We start from the raw sequence: 25,340 nt of genomic DNA, 5'->3' as shown, positions 1-25,340 counted from the left end.
GAAATAAGTATTTGATCCCCTGCTGATTTTGTCCGTTTGCCCTCTGACACAGAAATGACCAGGCTATAATTGGAATGGTAGGTTTACTGTAGCTGTGAGAGACAGAATAACAACAAACAAACCCTCAAAAGCCCAGTGCCCAAAAGTCAGCGATGGATTTGCATTGTAGTGAGGGAAATAAGTATTCGATCCCCTATCAACCAGCAAGATTTCAGGCTCCCAGGTGTCTTTTCACTATATGCAGGTAATGAGCTGAGATGAGGAACACCCTCTGTAAGGGAGTGCTCCTAATCCCAGCTTGTTACAGTACCTGTATAAAAGACACCTGTCCATAGAAGCAAGCAATCACTCAGCTTCCAAACTCACCACCATGCCCAAGACCAAAGAGCTGTCGAAGGATGTCAGGGACAAGGTTGTAGACCTGCACAAGGCTGGACTGGGCTACAAGACTATCGCCAAGCAGCTTGGTGAGAAGGTGACTACAGTTGGCACGATAACTCGCAAATGGAAGAAACACAAAATAACTGTCAATCTCCCTCGGTCTGGGGCTCCATGCAAGATCTCACCTCGTGGAGTTGCAATGATCATGAGAACGGTGACAAAGCAGCCCAGAACTACACGGGGGGAACTTGTCAATGATCTCAGGGCAGCTGGAACCATAGTCACCAAGAAAACAATTGGTAACACACTACGCCATGAAGGACTGAAATCTTGCAGTGCCCACAAGGTCCCCCTGCTCAAGGCAGCACATGTACAGGCCCGTCTGCAGTTTGCCAATGCACATCTGAATGATCCAGAGGAGAACTGGGCAAAAGTGTGGTAGTCAGATGAGACCAAAATCAAGCTCTTTGGCATCAACTCAACTCGCTGTGTGTGTAGGAGGAGGAATGCTGCCTATGAGCCCAAGAACACCATCCCCACCGTCAAACATGGAAGTGGACACATTATGCTTTGGGGGTGTTTTTCTGCTAAGGGGACAGGACACCTTCACCGCATCGAAGGGACGATGGACGGGACCATGTACCGTCAGATCTTGGGTGAGCACCTCCTTCCCTCAGCCAGGGCATTGAGAATGGGTCGTGGATGGGTATTCCAGCATGACAATGACCCAAAACACACAGCCAAGGCAACAAAGGAGTGGCTCAAGAAGAAGCACATGAAGGTCCTGGAGTGGCCCAGCCAGTCTCCAGACCTTAATCCCATAGAAAATCTGTGGAGGGAGCTGAAGGTTCGGGTTGCCAAACATCAGCCTCGAAACCTTTCTGACTTGGAGAGGATCTGCAAAGAGGAGTGGGACAACATCCGCCTGGGTTGTGTGCAAACCTGGTGGCCAACTACAAGAAACGTCTGACCTCTGTGATTGCCAACAAGGGTTTTGCCACCAAGTACTAAGACATCTTTTGTGAAGGGATCGAATACTTATTTCCCTCACTACAATGCAAATCCATCGCTGACTTTTGGGCACTGGGCTTTTGAGGGTTTGTTTGTTGTTATTCTGTCTCTCACAGCTACAATAAACCTACCATTCCAATTATAGCCTGGTCATTTCTGTGTCAGAGGGCAAACGGACAAAATCAGCAGGGGATCAAATACTTATTTCCCTCACTGTATGCTGCCGCGCCAGGGGTTATTGGGATGCATGCCAACCCAGCAGGAAGCTGCACAGGGCGATGGAGAGTAAGGACCTGCTCTCCTTTTTCTTAAAGTTCCCGGCCCCATTTCCCTAACAGTGCTCAAACATGTGCACACCCCTACTCTCCAGCATGAACTTACCCCTTCCATCTTATAGAAAGAAGGGCAAGGGAGCAGCTAATCCTGTGACAACATCCTCATGCTCAAAGGTGTGTGCTTTGGGGTGTGGATTAATGAGTGGAGTTTCATTGCAATTGTCCCCTTTTGTGGGTTAAAAAAAATATCTGGATATAACATGGGCTGAAACAGTTGAAAAGGAGTATAGACTAGAGTCTCTCTCTCTCTCCCCGCCGCCCCCCCCGCAAGATATTTGAGAATAAGCCCTTAAAGTTATCTGTGCATTGTATTACTTTAGATAAAACCTCTGAAAACCAGTCACAATGCTTAGCTAGCCTGCCTAGCATTGGAAAGTGGTTAAAGTCTGCAAGGCTTGCTGTGCTGAACTGTGCTTTGCATAGAAATGAAGTAGAGAGTACTGAGGTGGCAGGAGTTCTCTTGCTAAGCTTTAGTATAAATTAACAACTGAATACTTGTTTCTCACTGACAGGTTAATGACCCCGGAGAGTGAAATTAGATTTGTCCACAAGCAGATGGGCTTAGTACCAGGCTGGGGAGGAGCTGCCAGGCTCGTACAAATCCTTGGCAGCAGTTCTGCCCTCAAGTTGCTGAGTGGTGCTGTAAAAGTGCAGCCAGAGAGCGCCCTTCGTATGGGCCTGGCAGAAGCCATGTTGCCCTCTTCGGATGAAGCTGACTCTCTAGAAGAAACCTGCAAATGGCTTCAGCCATACACAGAGGGCCCGGCTGAAGTAATCCAGGCTGTGAAGAAAGCTGTTGCAGCAGGGAGAGAGCTACAGTTAGAAGCTGCCTTAAGGATGGAAAAAAAGATTTTTGGAACTCTGTGGGGCGGGCCTGCAAACCTACAGGCCTTGTCTCAGAGGACAAAACACAAGTGAGCAACTTCCAAAGCATAAGACAAATGGTTTTCACCTTTTGCAAAGCAAAATCAAACCAGCTGCTGCCAAGTGGGGATCTGCACGGAAAAGAACTTTATCAACATGGGCATTAACTTTGAGTTATATAAGAGGCCCCTTATACTCTGATCACCACTAACAGAGATGAGAGAAATCCCATTTCATGAAAAAAAAACCCAAAGTGTTGGGAATTGTAATGTGGAATCTTGTTCCCAGGCAGGGAAAAAGTAATAAAAGTAGTTTACTTCCAGCAATCTGCTGCACATTGCAGTGGAGGTTTTATGCAGGTGGACGTTTGCAAACCATTTAGGAGACATTTTCACAGACCATATGGAAGTCCCACTAAGGTCAATTGGTCATACTTGTATGTAAAGCTCTATAGTGCTGCATATTTTATAGTGAAAGACCCATCAAACCTAATCTTCCTGACAAATCCTTGCTGCCCTGACTAGATTAATGGCATTATTTTCATATGCATTGCATATAGCATCGTGGACCTCTCAACCAACCTTTTACCCTCACAAGGACCCAAGACTATTAGGAAACCGGTATGGTGGTTGAATATGAGAAGTTGTCCTTTTAGATGGGTTTGGATGGTTTTGTGCTCCCCAACTTCAGATTCTTAAGAGACTGTCATGAACAAGTCTGATACACAGAACTACCTACATTTTGAAAACGACTGCTACATAGAATTTAACAAAAGGGAAAGTTCAAAAAGGACAAAATCAAATTGAAGAAGAGTTCTTATCAGGATGCATTTGGGCTCTTCTCAATGAACTGACTGTCAGTCTGAATGCAGGCGCTCTACAGGTAGTCAGACAATGTTATCAGCAGTAGCAGCCATCTAACCAATACAACACAGGCACTGTTGATGAATAGGAACATAAGAAGCTGCCATATACTGAGTCAGACCATTGGTCTATCTAGCTCAGTATTGTTTTCACAGACTGGCAGCGACTTCTCCGAGGTTGCAGGCAGGAATCTCTCTCAGCCCTATCTTGGAGAAGCCAGGGAGGGAACTTGAAACCTTCTGTTCTTCCCAGAGCAGCTCCATCCCCTAGGGGGAAGATCTTCCAGTGTTCACACATCAAGTCTCCCATTCATATGCAACCAGGGCAGACCCTGCTTAGCTAAGGGGACAAGTCATGCTTGCTACCACAAGACCAGCTCTCCTTCCCAGGTTTGAGAGAACCTTATAGTGCAATCATATTCAAACTTACAGTAGGTCTCAATCATGTTAGCCTTGCCTGTTCTAGCCAGGCTCTGAAAGTACACATCATATGAGTGATTTGCAAACTTCCATATACTGTACATACAACATTTACCTGCAATATACTCATGCTCCTGCATGATTGAGCTACAATTTTAAGATACAGGTGAAACTCAGAAAATTAGAATATCGTGCAAAAGTCCATTAATTTCAGTAATGCAAATTAAAAGGTGAAACTGATATGAGACAGACGCATTACATGCAAAGCGAGATAAGTCAAGCCTTAATTTGTTATAATTGTGATGATCATGGCGTACAGCTCATGAAAACCCCAAATCCACAATCTCAGAAAATTAGAATATTACATGGAACCAAGAAGACAAGGATTGAACAATATTGGACCTCTGAAAAGTATAAGCATGCATATGTATTCAGTACTTGGTTTGGGCCCCTTTTGCAGCAATTACTGCCTCAGTGCGGCGTGGCATGGATGCTATCAGCCTGTGGCACTGATGAGGTATTATGGAAGACCAGGATGTTTCATTAGCGGCCTTCAGCAATTCTGCATTGTTTGGTCTCATGTCTCTCATCCTTCTCTTGGCAATGCCCCATAGATTCTCTATGGGGTCAGGTCAGGCGAGTTTGCTGGCCAATCAAGCACAGCACACTGTATACTTTTCAGAGGTCCGATATTGTTCTATTCTACAATCCTTGTCTTCTTGGTTCCATGTAATATTCTAATTTTCTGGGATTGTGGATTTGGGGTTTTCATGAGCTGTGTGCCATGATCATCACAATTATAACAAATTAAGGCTTGACTTATCTTGCTTTGCATGTAATGCGTCTGTCTCATATATCAGTTTCACCTTTTAATTTGCATTACTGAAATGAATGGACTTTTGCACGATATTCTAATTTTCCAAGTTTCACCTGTATGATGGCTGACATGATGCACAACCTAGTTTCCATAATGCTCTGCTCTAGTGCTGCTAGGGACCTGTAAGCAGTTTAGAACGAGTGGTTGCACCAGCAGTGTTAATGCAGTTTTTCTCATTGTGTTGAATGAGGAAAAATGAAATAGTGCTGTTTGCCCAACTGCTGATTTTGTCCGCAGCACCTCCAGGGTGGAATGTTACAAAAACAGTAGGCTGCACAACATGTCAGCCACTGATGTTAAAATAAACCTTAAGAAAGCTGCCAAATTTCCTTCATCAGAAGAGGAACTGATCGCATGCCTGAACGAGTAGCAAGTTGTGGAACAAATCTCTGCTGCTGTTGTATCTCAAGGAACAACTTCTCCTCCTATAGCTGCCAAACTATAATTCAGGTATCTGAATTTCTTGCAGAGAATGTAAACAGGACATCAAATTGTGATGATAGGTTTTGTGTGCAATATGTATGATGCATTCGAAGTGACAGAAGAAACTTTCCTCATACATATAGGTAGTATGCAGGACTTATCAGTATGGAAGAGTCTCAAGCCAGACAAGGATATTGCAGTGGATTCATGCAGGTTCACTCCTGTGTATACAGGATTGTTGTCTGTGTACAAACAATTGTAGTTCAAAAAATGGTCATGCTGGTGAGAACAAGTGTTAAGTCTGTGAAAGAAATCCATGTTCAGAAGCAGGTTGTAGCAGATACTTTTCAAGTACCAGAAGTACTTTCCCACAAGATGATGGTGGCCTACAGCCTCTCCTATTACAACAGATTCTATACCTCCTTAAATGCATGAAGCTGCCTTATACTGCAACACACCACTGGTCCATCTAGCCCTGTATTGCGTATTGACTGGCAGCAGATCTCCAGAGTCTCTGACAAGGTCTTTCCCAACACTTGCTCCTTTAAGCAGAGGCAGTGAAATCAAGCATCTTCTGCATGTAAAGTAGGTTCTTTAACCTCTCAGTAGTGGCCTTTCTCATTTGAGAACTGCCTTCAAGGTCACTTAGCACAGTTCCATGTAGAAAAAGCTCAGACTGTTGATAAAGTGTAGTTTATTAAATTATAAATTTTGTAACAAAAACAAGACATCAAGAAAGACGCAAACAAGCTACAGGGACTAGACAGAAGAGCCAATGAAGACACCATGAAGTGTTTACAAGTAAAACTCTGCAACAGAAGTTAAGTTTTACATTTCATTCAGGAAGATGATTGCTCTGTTTTAGTAAAACATCTGAACTTCAGGAGTCACACCTACTTCACGTCAAAATTAAGCATCTTGCTCATACCCAAACTTGTTCATTTCCAATTTGCTTTAATAGTCCTTCCGTACATCAATCCATGCAGATAGTAAAGATACTTAATGCAACAAATGATGACAATTCCAAGTTGTACAATGAATATACATTGGTCAAAAAAGGGACAGTTTTACTGGGGGAGGGGAATATGCTACAAAATAAAACATGAAAGACATTTATGAAACTGGGTATTGCTAAGTAGCTGACAAACCTTTAACACATCCCCAGTTTTTGTTTTCAACATTGAGTCTTCCAGCCAAGACATGCTGCAAGATTGCCTTTAAAGTCAGAGGCCCATGTTTTTCTCTTTCCCCTTCTTCCACCCCCCCAAAACACTTTAAATACACTGCTAGGCTGGAGTGCAATGCCAATACAGACAAAATGTACAGGTTCACAACTCAGTTTTCAAAACATGGCTCTAATTTAAACTTCAGTTACTGTGCACTGTCCATCAGGCCTTCTAGATCTCACACTCGTGCTTCCCACCCCATTCCCTGCCACTTGTCTATCCACGGCTGGCTGATTTGCATTCAGATGTCTCTGCTGAACAGAGGATACAGGCAGCTGAAGTTGGGCAGACACATCCTCACTATCGCTGCTAGCATCCGATTCTGTTTCCTCAATGGAGGTGTCAAGAACTGGCACCCTACCAGAAGACGATGATTCATGGTCTTCCTCTCCCTCTCCCCTATGGCTCCTTTCAACCATACTGTCTCCATTTATTTGTAAGTTGGCAAAAGAGTTCTCTAGAGTGCTTGCATCAGGTGATGGCGTTGCAGGACTTGTCAGCTGACCATCTAGTGAAGGTAGGGGTCTAACAGAGACAGTTGCTAGAGGCTGCCCAGCAGCCGCCCCTAGAGCTGGTGTACTGTCTGCACCATCAGCAGAGCTCTCTCTTGCTAGATTGATAGCATTAGAGTCACAGTCCAACCTAAGCCCAGCCACTCCCTTCTTTGGAATATCTATTATGTCCCGTTTTATTTTCCTGCGACGTCCATGCTCATTTCTCCTATACTGAACCATGTTCTCAAGATCTGCCACATACAAGAACCCAGCAATTAACATTTCAGTGCTCTTTTTACCTTTAGAAAAGGCATCTTCCAGCTCCCTACTGGCACGTTCATCATATTGCCACCAGCCATTTCTGCCTTCATAGTACCAAGCATATTCCCCATTGCCTCTACTGGCTGCTTTGAGTTCCTCAGGTGACAGCAAGGTTGGCTTATCGAGGAAGTCCTCTGGGATCTCCTGACGACAGAGAGCACATCGCTTTCCCAGCCAGGAGGCTCCTTTCACACACAGATAGCAGAAGACATGTTTACAAGGCAGACTCACAGGGTGGACACATGTTTGCAGACAGATGGCACATTCAGGGACCATAAGAGATGGTGTTGTGCTAGAACATGGTTCACTGGTCTTCTTGTTCGTGGGAAGCATGTTGATTGAGTGATCAATCTCACCACAACCAGCCATCCTGGAGAGGATCAAACGGATCATAATTTGGAACATACTATTATCCAACTTTGCCTCATCACATGGTTAACTTGAACTATTTGTCAACTATTTTAAAGTTACAGAAGTGTCCATAAGCAGTTAGAAAACTATAGCCATCCAGTTTGGTGTAGTGGGCAGATATGGATTGTGAAGATCTAGATTCAAACTGCTACTCAGGTATGAAATTGACTGACAGACAGTGGGTATTACTTATCCTGATCAACCCCATAAGGTGCTTGTGAGGTAATCCAATATGCACTCCCCACAACTCCTTAAAAGACCAGATATAATGTGATCGGTGAATATAACTTGCTAGTACTGTGCTGGGAAGAAGAGATGGGGTTGGACCAGTATGTTCTACTAACTCAAAGGTAGTTCCTCCAAAACTGCTTTACTTCTGAACATTATCATTAGTTCCCCAAAGTGCCAGACTTCTTTTTAGATGCCCTAAATCTCAAGATTCCCCATTTCTTTTACACTTCTCCAAAAGCTGACCACCTTTACAGCACCAGACTTCGGAATGTAGTAAATGACCTTTTATCCCATAATGTGTGTGAAAAATACACTTTTTTTCTGAGACAAACTTTAGGTGTTTTTAGAAAATTCAATTAGGTAACTATGAGCACCATATCAAACTAAAGTTGATAAAACAGAACAGGCCTGCACAATATACAGCCCGTGGGCACATTTTTCCTGGCCTGCAGTGGAGCCAGCCCGCCCTGGTGAGTGAGCAAAGAGGCAGCAGGATATTGATTAATTTAACTTTTTTTGTTTTAAATTTGACCTCAGCCCCTGCATGTCAAGTCACAGCTGATTTTGGCCCACCGGGGCATTTGAGTTGTGCACCCCTGTATCAGAAACTTAGAGCAAGTTCTGTTCCATCCAGCACTTAACTGCAGGCAGTGTCCCATCCTTCCCCGCAATGTCAAAGTGTTCAAGGAAGGAACAGGAAAACAATAAGGTAAGATTTCCTGAATTTTTGTCCTTTACAAGTAGAGTGAAAGGCCACCAATTCATGTACCCCAGGACAATTCACTTAAAATCCTACACTGATATCTTTTAATAAATGAATATGCTGGTCAATGAAAACAATAGGCAACACAGGAGAACCTTGCTATTTGCAGTTCCGTGTATCCATGGAGTGTCTCATTGACAGCCTTTTTCAGTATCCGCGGATACGAAGGAGTTAAAACCACATGTCCGCAGTTCCTAGAGAGCTGGAAGTGACCGTGGAGGTCACTTCTGGTTGCCATTTTGTTTCACAGAGCCCAGGAGGAGGCAGGAGGAACCATTTCGTGGCTCTTAAAAAACAAAACAAAACTGGACTCTTCCCCCATGATTTTTCATGGTTTTCGAGGGCATTTCGCTCTTTGGGACATTCCTGGGCACCCGCAGAGCACATCACAGTGAGTTTTGAGCTGTTTGGGAACTGTCCCCCCCCCCCCACTTCTCCAGAACCCTAATGCCTAATTACTTGTGGTTCTGTTACTTGCAACAGTAGGTGAGGAATGGAACCCCTGCGAGTAACAAGGTTCTCCTGTATTTCGTTTGTATTTTTAAAGTGCTAAAACACGAACATTATGAACAGTGTATCATCCACTTTAGCTTGTGCCTGTCAAGATCACAACTGAAGTAGGGATGTGCACGAACTGGTTCGGAGGCCATGTTGGAGGCCTCCGAACCGGTTCGGAAACGGACCGGTCCGGCCGGCACCGAGGTGGGGTCTACCTTTAAGGGCGGGGGGGGTAGAACTTACCCCTCGCGCCGCTCTTCCCCCTCCGGCGCTGCGTTTAAAATTGAAGTTTTCGGGGCGGCAGCATTCCTCCCTGCCGCCCCTGCCCCCATTGTTGCCCGGAAGAAGCTGTAATAGAAGCACGCATGCGCACGTCGTGGCATGCGTGCGCTTGTCGCCAGTGCACGCGCCGCATATGTCACACGCAGCGTGCGTGTGACATATGCGGCACGCGAACACACGGCGGTGACAGGCGCGCGCATACGTGCTTCTATTACAGATTCTTCCGGGCAACGACGGGGGCAGGGGCGGCAGGGAGGAATGCTGCCGCCCCGAAAACTTCAATTTTAAACGCAGCGCTGGAGGGGGAAGAGCAGCGCGAGGGGTAAGTTCTACCCCCCCGCCCTTAAAGGTAGACCCCCCCTCGGTGCCGGACCGGTCCAGACCCATGCACATCTCTAAACTGAAGTGAGCAGGCACCATAGCTTTTCAAGTCATTTTTTGCCAAGGGATTAATGAATACACCACATCTTTACTCTCACTGTGGCACAGTGGCCAGTGTTATGCTTGAACCTGGAGGTACAAGGATTCCTAGTTAAAACTCATGGGTCAAGTCTCTTAGCAGGTTATAATGGTGTTTATCACATATAAATACTGGCCTACAGTTTTCCTAAGACACATTTAAGCACCTTTAGCATTACAAGAAAAGAAAAAAACCATTAGTGGCACTGGTTAGTCTTGGCGTCTTCATTATTTATTTATTTTTACATTTTACATTCCGCTCTTTCTCTAAGGAGCCCAGAGCGGTGTACTACATACTTAAGTTTCTCCTCACAACAACCCTGTGAAGTGAGTTAGGCTGAGAGAGAAGTGACTGGCCCTGAGTCACCCAGCAAGTATCATAGCTGAATGAGGATTTGAACTCGGGCCTCCCCAGTTCTAGTCCAACACTCTAACCACTACACCACTGGCACAGTATAAGTGAGGGTAATTTCACACATCATAAAGCTGTCAGGTACAAACAGCTGCATTTCTTGGCCGTAAACCCTTTATCTGCTTTACATTTTCTGGATTTTCAAATGGCAACTGAGATTCTATAAACAGGTTTTTGCAAAGAGGACTAAATGATTTGAAAGTTCACTAGGACATCTGCTACCATCATCAGCACAAAAGTGATGCAGCCCTACAGAGATACCATTAATAAAATTTTGAGTAGACTTTTCAGTAAAGGAGCCATTTTCAACATGATCCTAGGCTCATTAATTTCATTGTAATCCTATGTGATGTTACTACAAATCATACCTTCTTTCTCAAACTATATCAAGTCTTTTCAGGATTGAGAATTGAAAAAAATCTACATTTAAGAGGCACTTTGTATATAGTCATCTCACAAAATGGTTCCATTCAACAAAATGGTGGCCAGAACTGATCTCAGAGGTCATTTCTGGCCACCTAAGAACTGTGGATAGGCAAGTTCCTACTATTTTTCAAGCATGTACAACAAAGTCAGATGTCCATTGCCCGACCATGGATACGCTTGAGTGTTGTGACCGCAGGTAAGGAGGGCCACCTGAATTGCAAGTGTGGCCTCATCACGAATTTGTATGAGGGCATTATAAGCAGCTTTATTTTCTATCCTTTTAAAAATGATTCCTAGTGTGGAATTTACCTTTCTACAGCTGCCATACCATGGGACACTGTTTTCATTCAACTGTCCATAACCCCAAAATTTTGTTTCCTGGTTATTTATCAATCATATTTATATACCACCTGATACATACACGTGTGTGTGTGTACGTGCATGTACATACAAAATCCAATATAAAAACAAAACACTTTCACAGAATAAACACAACTAGCTTAACCTGCATAGAGCATCTGCGCGCTAGTACTTGATTGCTCTCCTCACCCCCTGCCACAGCCCCCCTCACCTCAGAGATCTCTCCACCCTCACCTGAGCCGCACTCCTGCTCCTCCATCCTGTTGCTTCCATCTCCCTCACCCCTCTTGGTCATTCTTCCATCCCTTTACTCCATCCCCCTCACCCCTCTTGGTTGCGGTTGCAGCGTTCCTGGTATCTATTGGCCAAGCTGCAGCCCCCTATCCCCAGAGACCTCCCCACCCAAGCCCTGCTTCTCCCCACAGGAGCAGCAGCAGTGGTTGACCGGGCCCTTCCTTGCTGCTGCCACTGCCTGGCCGCTCGTTCCCCTCAGGCCACTGACAGACCCAGGCCCGTTTTGCCTGCCTGCCTCCACCAATGGCCTAGGTAGCCCCAAACAGCAGGAGTGGTTAACTGGGTCTTTCCTTCCTGCCAATAGGTGCCGCCATGGCTGCTCATTCCCTAGGAGCTTCAGTTCACAGAAGCAGCTCTGTTTGCGTAAAGTGGGGGGAGGGAGCAATTTTAACTATTTCCTTTCCCTTTGCAACTTCCTGTGCCTCCCTCCACCCCCCTCAAATTTGCCAAAGGTTCCCAACTCTCAAGCAACTGTATGCACACCCATTGCACAAACTGTCTTCCATGGCCAGAAGAAACATTTAGAATACAACTCACAGTCTACACCAGTTTTAGCCTTACCTTTTCAAAATTCTTATAGCTTTTCTTGGAACATATTGAAAATTAAGGGCTCTTTAAACGCATCCAATCAGAGCAGAGTGCCTCATTTTCCATCAATAGCTCATTTCTCCCGCGTGCTGCTTGCCAATACAAGTAATGCCAGAGTTTCACTGCAAGTTAAGGGAAACAAAAGTAATATCAAACATAAACATTTTATATAGACCACCTCTCTAACCAAGCACTCAAGGTGATTTACATAGTATATCAACTGCATACAACTGAAAAACACAATGGAAACGGAATGGGGAGGGAAGAGGAAAATAAGTAGATTCAAGTATCCACTCCTGAAAAACAAGGACAAGGTGGAATGGTCACTGAAAGAAAATAGTTCTGGGAGGGGAGGAGCCAACAGCCATTTGTCCCAGCTGGTGGATGAAGGAGCCTTTCTGCTTCTCCTCTCCCACATATGTAGCCAGCTATGCCTGTGGCATATGATAGGCAACTGGGGATTGAATGCTCCAACCACCCTTTCTAATGGACATGCTGATCACATGAGGGTGATGTTGGAGATGTTTCAAGGAGCTAAAGAAGGTTCCCAATTGACTGACTGTGCAAGCACAATCCTATTTGTGTGCCTGCACAGAGCACCATAAAGAAGATCTGACAGTTGGCCCCCAAAGAGGCGGTGGCCTCCAGCTGAAAGACTTCTTTCAATGAGAACTCAGTTACCCTGTATGATTAAAGAGAATACTTCCAGAGTGATTTCCGCTTCCATTGACATTTTCTCTTATATTTCTCTAAAATCAAAGTGGCAATCAAACTAAGCTGCAGTTAAAGCAAGCTACCACTGCAGCTGTCTCAAATAGAGGTGGTCTGAATGTAGTCCTGGAATATTATTGTTAGCCCTTAAGAAGGCTAAAAAAACTAGCCTGTTGAAGATCTGCCATGTTACAGAGCTCTTGGAGAAAGTGCTAGGAAGGACAACATTTCCCAGTGCTCCTCAGGCACTTTTCATGGCATCACTGGGGCTTCCCTTTAAAGGTCCCTCCTTGGTAATTTGCATGGACTGCTCTACGGGGAGGTTAGCGGGAGAGCAGTTGTCTCCACACAGGGTCAGGGACAAATGATTTGACTTTGACGCTTTGAGCTGAATCTTTGCCCAGGCCTATTATCTTCTTAACATTCCAGTGGATTACTAATGCAGGAGACACCACAGCATTACAACTTCAGAGAAGTGATATCCAAGACTTTTGATAGGAACTCAAAACTTTCACATCTCACCACTAACCCAATACCACTTGCTCACACACAATATTCAACCTCATTTCACAGTAACTCTGCAAGCCATTCCACTAACAGTCTCTGTAAGAGCATTTACAATCCTGTAAAACTACAAAACTACAATTTTAGTTTTTAAACACTGTGAAATACCTAGTGTCTAGACAGCTATCTTACCAAGAACCATTACATTTCATTTGCTGCAGGAGAGGTTACACTGAAAGGCACTTTTGACTGAACTTGAAGATGCAGCACTTTCAACTGCCTAGGCAGATCTATTTAAATGAAATTTTACTGCATACATTAGATTCATATGAATGCAGCTGAGCAAAGTTAAGAAATCGACAGGTTCTCAAGAGAGGTTGATGGCAATGTATATAATTGAAGAGAGCTCTGGGAAGATTTTGGCTGACCTTTTAATTAAAATCTTTGTATAATAACCTCCATACTGAAATCTCTTGTGTGCTTCATAGAATTGTCCTACAAATGTATTAAGAACTGTTACCAGGCAAACAGGTGCAATGTAATTAAATATATATATTTACATACATCCACAGTGGGCAGCATCCGCAGTTGTCATTACTCCAGAGCAGGAAGTCGTGTTCCAGACAGAGGACAACTGTGGATGCTATCTGCTATTTCTCCAGCCAGAGTTGCACAACTCAAACCATACTAACACACTTATATTTTTACGAACTTACAATAGCCAGATTGCTACTTTAATAGTGAGGAAAGTCTTTGTTAAAATTCTAACTCTGTATATTTCTTTTTAACCCATCTTTTTATCCCATTTTGGTTTCTGCACCCCATTAAGTATGGGTTTCTGCACCACCACAGGTCTCAGAAACCACTATTTTTCTCTCCAATCCACAGGTTTGCTCCTCCCTCCCCCCCATCCCTGTAACTCCCACTCCAAGCTCCCAACAACCCTCTCCCTCCCCCACCCATGTCTTTTGTGCTCTACTGGCCCCTTCTATCTGCACCTTTACAGGTGTCTCTGCACTCCTAGGCCCAGTTGAACCGGGGTTTACTTTTTAAGGTCTGCCATTATTCTTCTCTATACTATGCGTCTGCCTCCAACTCCTCCTTACTAGATCTGGTGGCAGCAGCACACAAGGTTTTTCATCAACCAGAAATTTAGTGAAGGAGATTCACACAAAGATGACTGTGCAATATGGCTAGCTGGCAGCAGTTGGACTGAAAAAAGTGACACAAATTCCACTATGCCCCTCTAGGCTAAAATTCTCATCAGAATAAGTTTATTATGAAGAACTACTATAGTTACTTTCCAGTCTTGGATATGTTCTGCTCTGAAAGTCACACCATTTTGGGCCTGTGAGGTATCTAGTCCCTAATATAGGACTGGATCTCAATACAAAATCTCTCATATTCAAGTTGACCTGGATTCCACAATTGGTGCAGAGTCTATAGCAGGGGTATCCAGTAACTCCTCTTGTGCAGTTATATTGGATCAGTTTCAGTTTGTGACTCCTGAGGACTTGAACAAACTGTTGGAACTATGCGTCTTACCACTCTGGACCTTGTCCAACATGGCTTGTATTGTCAAGCAGGGAGATTATTGAAGAGGGCCTGGTTGAGATTATAAATGCTTCTCTGAGGGAAAGTAGGATGCCTCCTGAGGAACCAATTATTAGACCTCTTTCAAAGAAGCCTACACTGGATCCCTCAGAGTTAAGCAATTATAGGTCTGTCTCCAATCTCCCTTGGTTGGGCAAGGTGATTGAGAGGGTCATGGCCTCTGAACTCCAGGCGGTCTTGGATGAAACAGATAGTCTAGACCCATTTCAAACTGGCTTTCAGGCAGGTTATGGGGCGAAGACTGCCTTGGTCAGCCTGATGGATGATCTCCCAAGGGGAATTGACAGAGGGAGTGTGACTCTATTGGTCCTTTTAGATCTCTCGGCCAGTGGCTTTGATACCATCAACCATGGTATCCTTCTGGATTGCCTGTGGGGACAGGGTGTAGAGGGCATTGCTTTGCAGTGGCTCCTCTCAGGCAGATTTCAGAAGGTATTACTTGGAGACTGTAGCTGTTCAAAACGAGAGCTTTTGTACGGTGTCCCTCAGGACTTCATTTTGTCTCCAATGCTTTTTAACATTGATGTAAAGAGATCATCTTGATGGAAGAGATCATCAGGGGATTTGGTGCAGGGTGTTATCAGTACGCCGATGACACCCAAATCTACTTCTCCATGTCAGCTTCATTAGGCAATGGTGTATCTTCCTTAAATGCCTGCCTTAAGGCAATAATGGGCTGGAAGAGGGAGAACAGACTGCATGCGAACAAGCTGGAGGTGCTTGATGTAGGAAGCCACAGTTTGAGAAATGGGATAGATCTGCCTGTTCTGGGTGGGATTACTCTCTCCCAGAAGGAACAGATTCACAGTTTGAGTACTTCTGGATGCAACCCTCTCTCTGGCACCTCAGTTGGAGGCGATGGTCAGGAGCTCTTTTTATCAGCTTTGACTGGTTCACCAACTGTGCCCTTTCCTGGACGTGAGTGACCTTAAGACAGTGGTGCACATGCTGGTAACCTCCAAGCTTGACTACTGCAATGCACTCTCTATGGGGCTGTCTTTGTACATAGTCCGGAAGCTGCCAGATTGGTCTCCGGGACATCCTGAAGCGTCTATTTTACTCCGATTCTAAAAGGCTACCAATAGGTTTCTGGGCAAAATACAAAGTGCTGGTTATTACCTATAAAGTCCTTAACAGCTTGGGTCCATGGTACTTAAGAGAATGCCTTCTTCATTATGAACCCCGCTGCCTATTAAGATCTTCAGGGGAGATTCGTTAGAGGGTGCCACCGGTTCATCTGGTGGCAACTCAAAGGCATGCCCTCTCTGTAGCTGCCCAGGACTGTGGAATGCACTTCCTGCTGAGATTAGAGCTGCTCCATCCCTGTTAGCTTTTAAGAAACAGCTAAAGACACATCTCTTCAGCCAAGCTTTTTAGTTAGTTGGTGTTTTTATGGCTATTTTAATCTGGTTTATATATGTTTTAACTGTTAAATTATTCGTTTGTTTCATTCTGTAAACTGCCTAGAGACTTTGATAGTGGGAGGCATAAAATTTATTAAATAAATAAAAATAATATGTTGCTATGAAAGAAGATGAAACATTAAAATAAGAGATAAAATTCAAAGGCTAGACATTGGGTTGACAGGGTGCCTTTTTAATGAGATAAGCAAGCAAATAATTATATGTAGGAGACTCTGATCACAGTATAAGTTTAAGATTATTGTAAGAACACTTTTAATGGCTTTATAGCTTTACAAAGCTTAAAAATGCTTTCACTAAATATCAAGTCCTTTTAATAAAACTAAGAGTTTATAATACTTGCATTAGATTTTTATCTATATAACAAAGTTGTGCACTGTATTTCCTCCTTCAACATCCATCTCATCCCCCTAATATATGCAAAGGGCTCAAGCGAGAGGCATAACATTTAAAATGAACATAGCCTGTGGGTGAGGGGAACATGAAAACTTCAAGCTTCCTCTTCTAATCAGAATCTGTTTCTGAAAAAGCTTAAAATAAGAACAGCCATGCTGGATCAGGCCTAAGGCCTATCCAGTCCAGCATCTTGTTTCACACAGTGGCCCACCAGATGCCTCTGAGAAGCCCACAGGCAAAAGGTGAAGATATACTCCCTCTCTTGCTGCTCTGCAACTGGCACTTAGTGGCATCTTGCCTCTGAGGCTGGAGGTGGCCTATGGCCACCACACTAGTAAGCAATGATAGACCTGTCTTCCATGAATTTATCTTAAGCCATTTATCATAAGAAGCCCTTATAAGAACATATTCATATTTAGATATTGGTTTTTTAAAAATATTTTTCTCCACTGCCTTTAGAGAAGTGAAGGTTTGATGGAGAATCTGAAGCAAGAGAATCAGAATTTTGCATGCCCATAGTATGCAGAAATTGTAATTGTTTAATAATGCAGATGGTCTTACATAGTTATCTAGAGGAGATGCACATATAGCAATAGCAACAGCAATAGCACTTACATTTATATACCGCTCTATAGCCGGAGGTCTCTAAGCGGTTTACAATGATTTAGCATATTGCCCCCAACATTCTGGGTACTCATTTTACCGACCTCGGAAGGATGGAAGGCTGAGTCAACCTTGACAACATATTTTACAACATATTTTACAACATAAGACAACCTTTTTACAACATATGTAAAAAGATTCCAAGTGCTTCAGTCAGATGCAAGTCTTAAATGTGTAAACCATATATCAACATATTTATTTTAATGGGATGCTCATTTGAACATACATCCGGATACACAGCAAAATGTGGATGAAAATGCACCTCCCATTAAAATCAATTCCACGTGGATATCTAGAGTGAGCACTCAGATACTCAAGATAATCAAGTGAGCATGTCAGATTTACAAGCATGGAAGATCTGCTTCTGTAGATTGGGGGCACTTGTGCACAGCTAGCACAACAGCTATATCAATCTAACTAGGCTGCATGGCTTTCTCTTCAAACCACTGTCCAATGTCATTGCCACTAATTTGTCCAACACACAATACTATACGCAAGAAAACATATCAGTCTCATCTAAGAGAAAACCCTAAATTTCAACTGAAACACTAAGGTTTGGGGGTGGTAGTTGTTTTTACCTCTGTGTTTGCTAAATGAACATTAGCCTGGGGTACTTGGTAAGATACTTGTATGAATCTTTTACACACAAAATGGAAAAAATAGATTTTAAAAATTGGAAATAAACTCTCATTTTAAGCCGACATTCCTCTATGCCTTTTCATATTTAAAATTAGAGCTCCAAGACAGATCACCATTAGCTACCTTATCCAGATTTAAAAGAAAGAGAATACAAAAGATCTTTCCTTAGATGAAGATATTCCATTCAGCCTATGAGCTGAGAGGAATATCTTTATCTAGAAAAACATAAGGACAAAGTGGCATTAATAAGATTGTGTTATGGTTTCTCTTTGAAAGAGAATGTGTTTCAATGTTCAGAGCCAATACTTGTTGGACATAAATACTTGGTGAACCAATACTTGGCAGACAGAACAATGATTTGCTCCTCATTTCAACAGCAACCGATATGAGTTCCAGAATATTCAATTCTAATGTTGAGACAGCAAGATCTTTTATGTTATCATGTATTCCAGAAAGAAGAGGTTGGTTATATTTGAGCCATCTTTATTCTGCCACTGATAGAAAATCTTGCATGCTGTTTTATTCTGATCATGTGATTTCAGCAGTCACTAGACTTAAAGATGTCTCTATTGTTCCCAGCTAGATCAAATATGCATATCACACTGCACAGTTTTTAATTGTGTTTCTGACACAGATTATGCAATTTGATGCTCTTCAAATATAAATTCCATTAAATGACTATTCCCAACAGTCTTGTAGATTCAGTACAGAAACAATATCATGTGTTCATTTAAAAAACTAGGCCATGAGCCTTTTTTCACCCCCCACTTCTGCACAATGGAACACAGTGAGGAAATCCCAATGCCCAAACTGATGGCTACCAAGAACAGCACTTTTCACTAAAAGCATTCAGTTACTAACTTTCCGGGTTTTGAATTATCAAATATTTCTATGTACTTTCTGTCCTTGTAGAACAGTATATTATACGTTAAAAGTTGAAATCAAAACTTTGAAAATATCAGCTAGAAGCAAATATAAAGTCCTGAACAGCCAAAACTTCAGCCAACCATAAAGGAGCAATGGCCCACATCTACAGCAAAACATACACATACAGGATGGCATTCATTACCCTATTCAATGAGCTATGTTTTGCATAGCTTCAAGGGCAGCAATGACTGTAAGAACTTGCATCAGGCACCCACCTACACTGAACCTTTACCTTCACCCAACTCTCACTGCCTGTAATTATTCATACCAATAGCTTACAGACTACAAGGTAGCCCTTTTCCTATTTAGGGCTTAATAATGCAAATACCTGCTGAGCACTTTTACATACCCACATTGTCAGTGGGAATCTCTCTCCAGCTGTATCCATAAACACTTGTAAAATTATGGCCTAAGGAATTTGCACAGTGAACTGTACCGTTCATTTCATGGTTTTGACTTCAAAACCTATTGCACCACATGCTGACTGACCTGAAGAAAAATAAAAGATGGGTTTTCAAATATATAGATCTTCTGGACTATTTAGTTACCTCTGCTAACTGAGCAAAGAGACACCTATATTTAGGAGAGGGAGAGCAACTGGCTCTATCCAACCCCTCCCTCCATAGGCTGTTGCTGTTATCTGCCTTATGTCTCATTTTAGATTGTAAGCCCTTTGGGGACAGGGGACCATCTTGTTTATGTATTATTTTTCTATGTAAACCGCTTTGAGAACTTTGGTTGAAGAGTGGTATATAAATATCTTTAGTCTTCTCCAGATAGCATCATTTGATTTCAGAACACTAGACAAGAAAAACAATTTTGATTTCAGAACACTAGACGAGAAAAAAAGGAAATCCCCTGCAACTGGTACTCAGAGGCATCCTGCCTTGAGGCTGGAGGTGGGTGGAATTTGACAGTGCAGCAGTTACTGCATGAGTGGCAAATGTTTTTCCAAAGTACTTAAGACAATAAAGATTAGGCCTCTTGACCAAGGAGCACAACCAAACATTTACATTTCTCTTAATCTGAAAACACTAAACACATACACAAATGTTAAGAAGCATCCAGACTGCATGCAATGTAACACAACTTGTCAGTTTCCTGCACCATTTCCCTGCCCCCCACATCCTCCTCTTCAGTTACCATCTGAGGGGATCAAGATAAGTAAGAGAATATCTTTTCATTGTACTAATGGCGTTTAAGAATCCTGGGAGAAAAGCTTTCCCATTAAGTTGTAAACACAGTCAGGCCCAAGAAAAGTTGTCATTTCACTTTTTATTGTATAGGACCAACGGAGCTATTAAGATAGTCAGTAAGACCAAATGTTCCATCCTCCCAATCGTGCCTTAACCCTAGAGTTGTAGCTGTCTTGCGTTTTTCCTCCAGAGTAAGAGAGAAAACAACTGCAGATGGAGAAATAACGTGCTCGTGATGACAGCAAGGATGGTCACAGCGAGATGATCCACCCACCCGCACCCCCCGCTCCGGTCCAAGAATAGCCCACGCACTTTCCCACTGTGTTAATGGGCGGATCTGGGGGGGGGGGGAGGGAGAGTGAAAGAGGATACCGGCTGATGGTCTGGCCGAACCTGTGACGACCACCACCGGGAGGCGAGGCGGCGCGCGGGGCGGGCCGGACCCGTTTGACGGCCGGGTGCGCATTCTCCGCCCCCCACCCGAGCTCGCGCTTTCTCTCGGTGCGCGCGGCGGCCGACGACAACAACAACCCCCCGGGGGGCCTTTGTTCGGGTCTGTCGCCGCCCGGAAGGAGAAGAGTGGCGAGGGGAGGGTCAGCCGCAGCGCGAGGGAGAGTGGCGAGGAGCAGCCGCCACCGAGGTCCAGTCCCTGGGGCCGATCCCGAGCAGCGGCGGCCAGGAGACGGAGACACCCTCCCCCCCCCGCAATCATTCCCCCAAATGGCAGGCTTTGGAAGGGAGACGCGGGCAGCAGCGTCGGCGTCACGCCGCTTGTTAATTCGCTCCCACTCACCTCCCCCCGCCGTTGCCCGGTCCTTCCGCGAACCGAGGGGCCGTCTCCCCCGCCTCCGCCGGACACTGCTGCTGCTGCCGCCGTCTCTCCCTCTCTTTCTCTCCCTCCCCCGCCTGCTGCTGCTCCGGCTGCGCTGCGCCGCCCTGCCCCCTCCCGCCGCGTGAGGGAACGAGCGAGCGCTCGCGCCAGCTCCTCCGGTGACGTCAGCACGCAAAGGGGGGCGGAGTCCTGCTCGGAGCAGCAACCTGTGAAGTGGGGCCCTTCCTTGGCCGTGAGGTGGGAGGGAGGGAGAGCTCTGGGTGGCTGGCAGAGTCGCTCCTGCAGCCATGCCCTGCTTTTTTTTTGCTGTGTGCATGTTTGCAGAGGGAGGCCCTGTGGGTTGAACGGGGCTGGCTCCTCGTTACGTGTGGGTAGTAGGAGGAGGCTGTAGCTGCGTTGTACAACGGATGCTCAAGTGCTTCCTAAGCCCTATTCAGACGCCACGCTTTATGCGCATGCAGGTGTCTTCACATCGTGGACGCGTTTTTGTGTGTAGTATGACAGTGACTGTACATGTGTTCACTGTCGTGAAGCTGGGTAGCAGGTGCAGTGTACAGATGCAAGTGCAGTGTACAGATGCAAACTATAGCACCACTGTACGTGTGTTGGACATAACACGTGGACAGGTCTGAACATGTACACTGTACGGATTATATATAAATTGAACATAACGTGTGGATAAGGTTATAGTGTAGTTGCAAGCAAACCCAATGTTTCTTTCATGGTGTCTGGTGGTATTACCTCCCAGAAGCTGCAGTTTTAAACATAGTTGGCAGATTCTATTTTTGTTCCAGGTAAATAGGGGGCTCATATTGGTTCTAAAGTACACGTTTTCCTATAGTGTGAAGCACTTATACTAAGGCAAGCAACAATTCAGATACTTTTAGCACCACATATTTTCCAAAATTATAAATTTTAAAAAGTATACAGTATACATTAGCAGAGATGTATGATCCAGAACCCAGGTAAAACAAGGCAGTATCGAGGTCCAAGAAGCTATTAATTTCAGGCCTGTCTACTGCTGTAAGCCATGACAGCTGAATTATTATTATTAATAATTATTATTTATTTGATTTCTATACCACCCTTCCTTGATCCCTCCAATCTGGACAACTATAGACCAGTCTCTAACCTGCCCTTTTTGGGCAAGGTGATCGAGCGTGTGGTGGCGTCCCAGCTGCAGAGGGTCTTGGATGATACGGATTATCTGGACCCTTTTCAATCTGGCTTCCGCCCCGGGCATGGGACTGAAACTGCCTTGGTCGCTCTAGTGGATGACCTACGCCAGGAACTAGACAGGGGCAGTGTGTCCCTGTTGGTTCTGCTGGACCTCTCGGCGGCTTTCGATACCATCGACCATGGTATCCTTCTGGGCCGCCTCTCAAGTATGGGAGTCGGAGGTACTGTGTTGCAGTGGTTCCGGTCCTTTCTTGGGGGGAGGGTCCAGAAGGTGGTGCTGGGGGACTACTGCTCGGCTCCATGGCCACTGGCCTGTGGGGTCCTGCAGGGTTCCATCTTGTCCCCCATGCTGTTTAACATCTACATGAAACTGCTGGGAGAGGTCATCCGGGGACTTGGACTGAGTTGTCAGAAATATGCGGATGACACTCAGCTCTATCTCTCCTTGTCACCTGATCCTAGGGAGATGGTGGATGTCCTGAATCGGTGGCTGGAGGCTGTGATGGGTTGGATGTGGCCTAATAAACTGAAATTGAATCTGGACAAGATGGAGGTACTGTTGGTCAGTAGGAGAGCCAATCGGGATGAGGAGATTTTACCGGTTCTGGATGGGGTTGCACTCCCCTTGAAGGAGCAAGTATGCAGCTTGGGGGTACTACTGGACCTGGCTCTGCTTTTGGAAGCTCAGGTGGAGGCGGTGGCCAAGGGTGCCTTTGCACGCCTTTGGCTAGTGCGCCAGCTGCGTCTCTTTCTTGAGAAGGCAGATTTGGCCACGGTTACCCATGCCTTAGTCACGTCATGGCTGGATTACTAGAGCATTAGAGCGTTAGTGCTCTACATGGGGCTGCCCTTGAAGAATATCTGGAAACTGCAGCTAGTACAAAACGCGGTAGCTAGGGTTTTATCCGGAGCTGCCTGATGGGAGCACATCACACCCATTCTGAAAGAGTTGCACTGGCTGCCAGTTCGTTTCCGGGTCCAAATCAAGGTGCTGGTTTTGACCTTTAAAGCCCTTAACGGTTTGGGCCCAGGGTACCTGAGGGACCGTCTGCTCCCAAGGGTTGCTGCCCGCTCGACGAGGGCATCTGAGGGGGCTCTGCTCCAGGTGCTGACAATGAGGGAGGCTCGGCTGTCGTGCACTCGGGACAGGGCCTTCTCTGTTGCTGCCCCCAGACTCTGGAATGCTCTCCCAGTGGCCATTCGCTCCTCAGACTACATCAGTTTTTAGAAAGCTTGTTAAATCTTGGCTTTTTATTTGGGCCTTTACATGATTGTTTTTATTGCTGCTTTTTACCTGTTTATAGTTTTTATGCTTGTATTTTATATATTTTAAATTTGGTTTGTTTTTATATTTTTAGCTTAGTTTTCTTATTGTCATTTTATTGTATGTTTTTTAACTTTTGTAAACCGCCTTGAGATTGTTTTTAATGAAAGCCAGTATATAAATTCAACAATAAATAAATGGCTCAGGGCAGTTTACACAGAGAAATAATAAATAAGATGGATCCTTGTCCCCGAAGGGCTCACAATCTAAAAAGAAACATAAGATAGACACCAACAACAGTCACTGGAGGTATTGTGCTGGGGGTGCATAGGGCCAGTTGCTCTCCCCTGCTAAATAAAGAGAATCACCATGTTAAAAGGTGCCTCTATGTCAAGTTAGCAGTGGTCTGAATGGCAACTTTCGTATTCAAAAGCATTTCTCTCTGATTATTTATTGTATTTATTTATTTTATTTGATTATGCTGCACTTAGATACCAGAAGTACAATAGTAAACTGGATTTGTTTCTTATACAGCTCAGGAAATGATTTTTAAAACATTTACTATTAAGTCAGTCTACTTGCATGGGTGAAATCCTGTTTGATCAGTGGGACAGCACCAGATTGTATGGTTCTTATAGTCTGCTCAGAGCTAAATCTATAACTGTAGAAAAATGGCTGGGTGAATCAAGCTGTATGTTCATAGAGCCCACAGTGGCCAGCAGCCATTTCTGTGATCAGACAGACATCATCATGAGAGTGGCTGCTGGCTGGTTTGGGCTGCCAAAGGAGGTTCTCCTTGTAATCCTATGTGCAGGAAGGATCATGCAGAACAAATGAGATGGTTCATATGTGCCATTTGGGAAGGGGCAATGACACTGTGGTAGAGCACATGCCTCGCATGCAAAAGGTCCCAGGTTCAATCCCTAGTATAGCCAGGTAAAAGAATCAGATCACTGGAGATAAGAAACAAAGATCCCTGGAGAAATGCTGCAAGTTAGAGCAGACAGTTCTGGCCTAGATGAACCAGTGGTCTGACTCTTAATATAAAGTAGCTCATATGTGCACACTATCTTTGAATGTCGTTACCGCTTAGTGTTGTTACAGCTTTGAGACCAAAGCTAGCCCAGTGCAGCAATGCAACTGTTTTCTCTGATTCACATCTAGATGTTATATGGCATTATGCGTGTGGACATGAGAGTTTGCCTATCAGGATCTTCTTGTAGCACCAGGGTCATAAGGTTAATGATTCTCAGAGAAGCCAGACCTTTTAAACCAAGAATATTATTCATTTATTTGTTTGGTGCAGCTTATCCTTTCTATATGCTCCTCTTTTCTCAGCAGACATTTCCCATTTAGAGCTGTTTTCTTCTTCTTCTTCTTGTATATACTTGCATTCCTCAGTCTGCTGCATGCGAAGATTAGCTCGTTTATATTTGTCTCTCTCAAGTATCTTTTGCAGTTTAGATAACAAATAGGTATGTGTGTCATCTCCATATTTATTCAGCTTGAGATTTATCTTTCGATAGTTTGTAGCCAAATTCTCTGTTTTAATTGTTATTGGTTTTATTGGTTTCTGTTTTTAATTGTAAACCGCCCTGAGCCTTTTCGGAAGGGCGGTATAAAAATCAAATAAATAAATTATTAATAAGCAAACTACATTGAACAATAAGGACACAGAAAAATGATCGCTGAAGGACACCTTGGTTTTTGGTGTCTTTTATATGCGTTTCATCAAACCTAGCTGGTTGCTAGTGGTCTGCTGGCAAATTGCAAATCTGTATCATATAATTTCTGCTGGTATAGATTTTTTGCTGCTAGGTTGGTGGAATTGTCCATCAAATTGTAGCTGTAACAATCAATTTTATGATTCATGGACTCAGTTTTCTGCTAAGATGAGTTACCACTTATTTTGTTGCCGCTACACACTCTGCGTTAACGGCAACATGCCACCCAGAAATGTAGCAGGTTTGCATTTCCTGGCATGAAGATAAGTGGCAGGAAAAGTTTCATCTGCTCCAAGACTTTAAGGGTAATCAAATATCTGCTTATTTTTGGT

The 25,340-nt window shown here is 44.2% G+C and overlaps 2 protein-coding genes across 4 annotated transcripts in view; one reads left to right on the top strand and one right to left on the bottom strand.

Annotated features, from left to right (window-relative positions):
- The window catches only part of ECHDC1 (ethylmalonyl-CoA decarboxylase 1), a 39,813-nt gene extending 36,891 nt beyond the window's left edge, over positions 1–2,922 (top strand). For both annotated transcript variants that reach the window (XM_053285703.1, XM_053285711.1), the window contains one exon: positions 2,240–2,922. In XM_053285703.1, coding sequence (XP_053141678.1) covers positions 2,240–2,645 — 406 coding nt within the window. In that variant the 3' untranslated portion in view covers positions 2,646–2,922. The remainder of the gene's footprint in view (positions 1–2,239) is intronic.
- A 2,928-nt stretch (positions 2,923–5,850) lies between these two features.
- Positions 5,851–20,968, bottom strand: RNF146 (ring finger protein 146). 2 transcript variants are annotated; one of them, XM_053285680.1, is made up of 3 exons: positions 20,803–20,968; positions 11,912–12,060; positions 5,851–7,584 (listed from the first exon to the last, which is right to left on the bottom strand). In XM_053285680.1, the coding sequence occupies exon 3, from the start codon at positions 7,581–7,583 to the stop codon at positions 6,534–6,536; it is 1,050 nt and encodes a 349-aa protein (XP_053141655.1). In that variant the 5' UTR covers position 7,584; positions 11,912–12,060; positions 20,803–20,968; the 3' UTR covers positions 5,851–6,533. The 2 variants fall into 2 exon arrangements, with proteins under 2 accessions (XP_053141655.1, XP_053141666.1); XM_053285691.1 differs by lacking the exon at positions 20,803–20,968 and adding an exon at positions 20,382–20,403.
- Between the last annotated feature and the right edge of the window lie 4,372 nt (positions 20,969–25,340).

This window comes from Hemicordylus capensis, chromosome 1 (assembly GCF_027244095.1).
Source record: "Hemicordylus capensis ecotype Gifberg chromosome 1, rHemCap1.1.pri, whole genome shotgun sequence".
Classification (NCBI taxonomy): Eukaryota; Metazoa; Chordata; class Lepidosauria; order Squamata; family Cordylidae; genus Hemicordylus; species Hemicordylus capensis.
The sequence above is the reverse complement of the archived record's forward strand: the minus strand, read 5'-3'. Positions and strand labels throughout refer to the sequence as shown.

Bases quoted from the DNA above. Each gene is read 5' to 3' on its own strand.
- RNF146 (XM_053285680.1), bottom strand. From the start codon at position 7,583: ATGGCTGGTTGTGGTGAGATTGATCACTCAATCAACATGCTTCCCACG.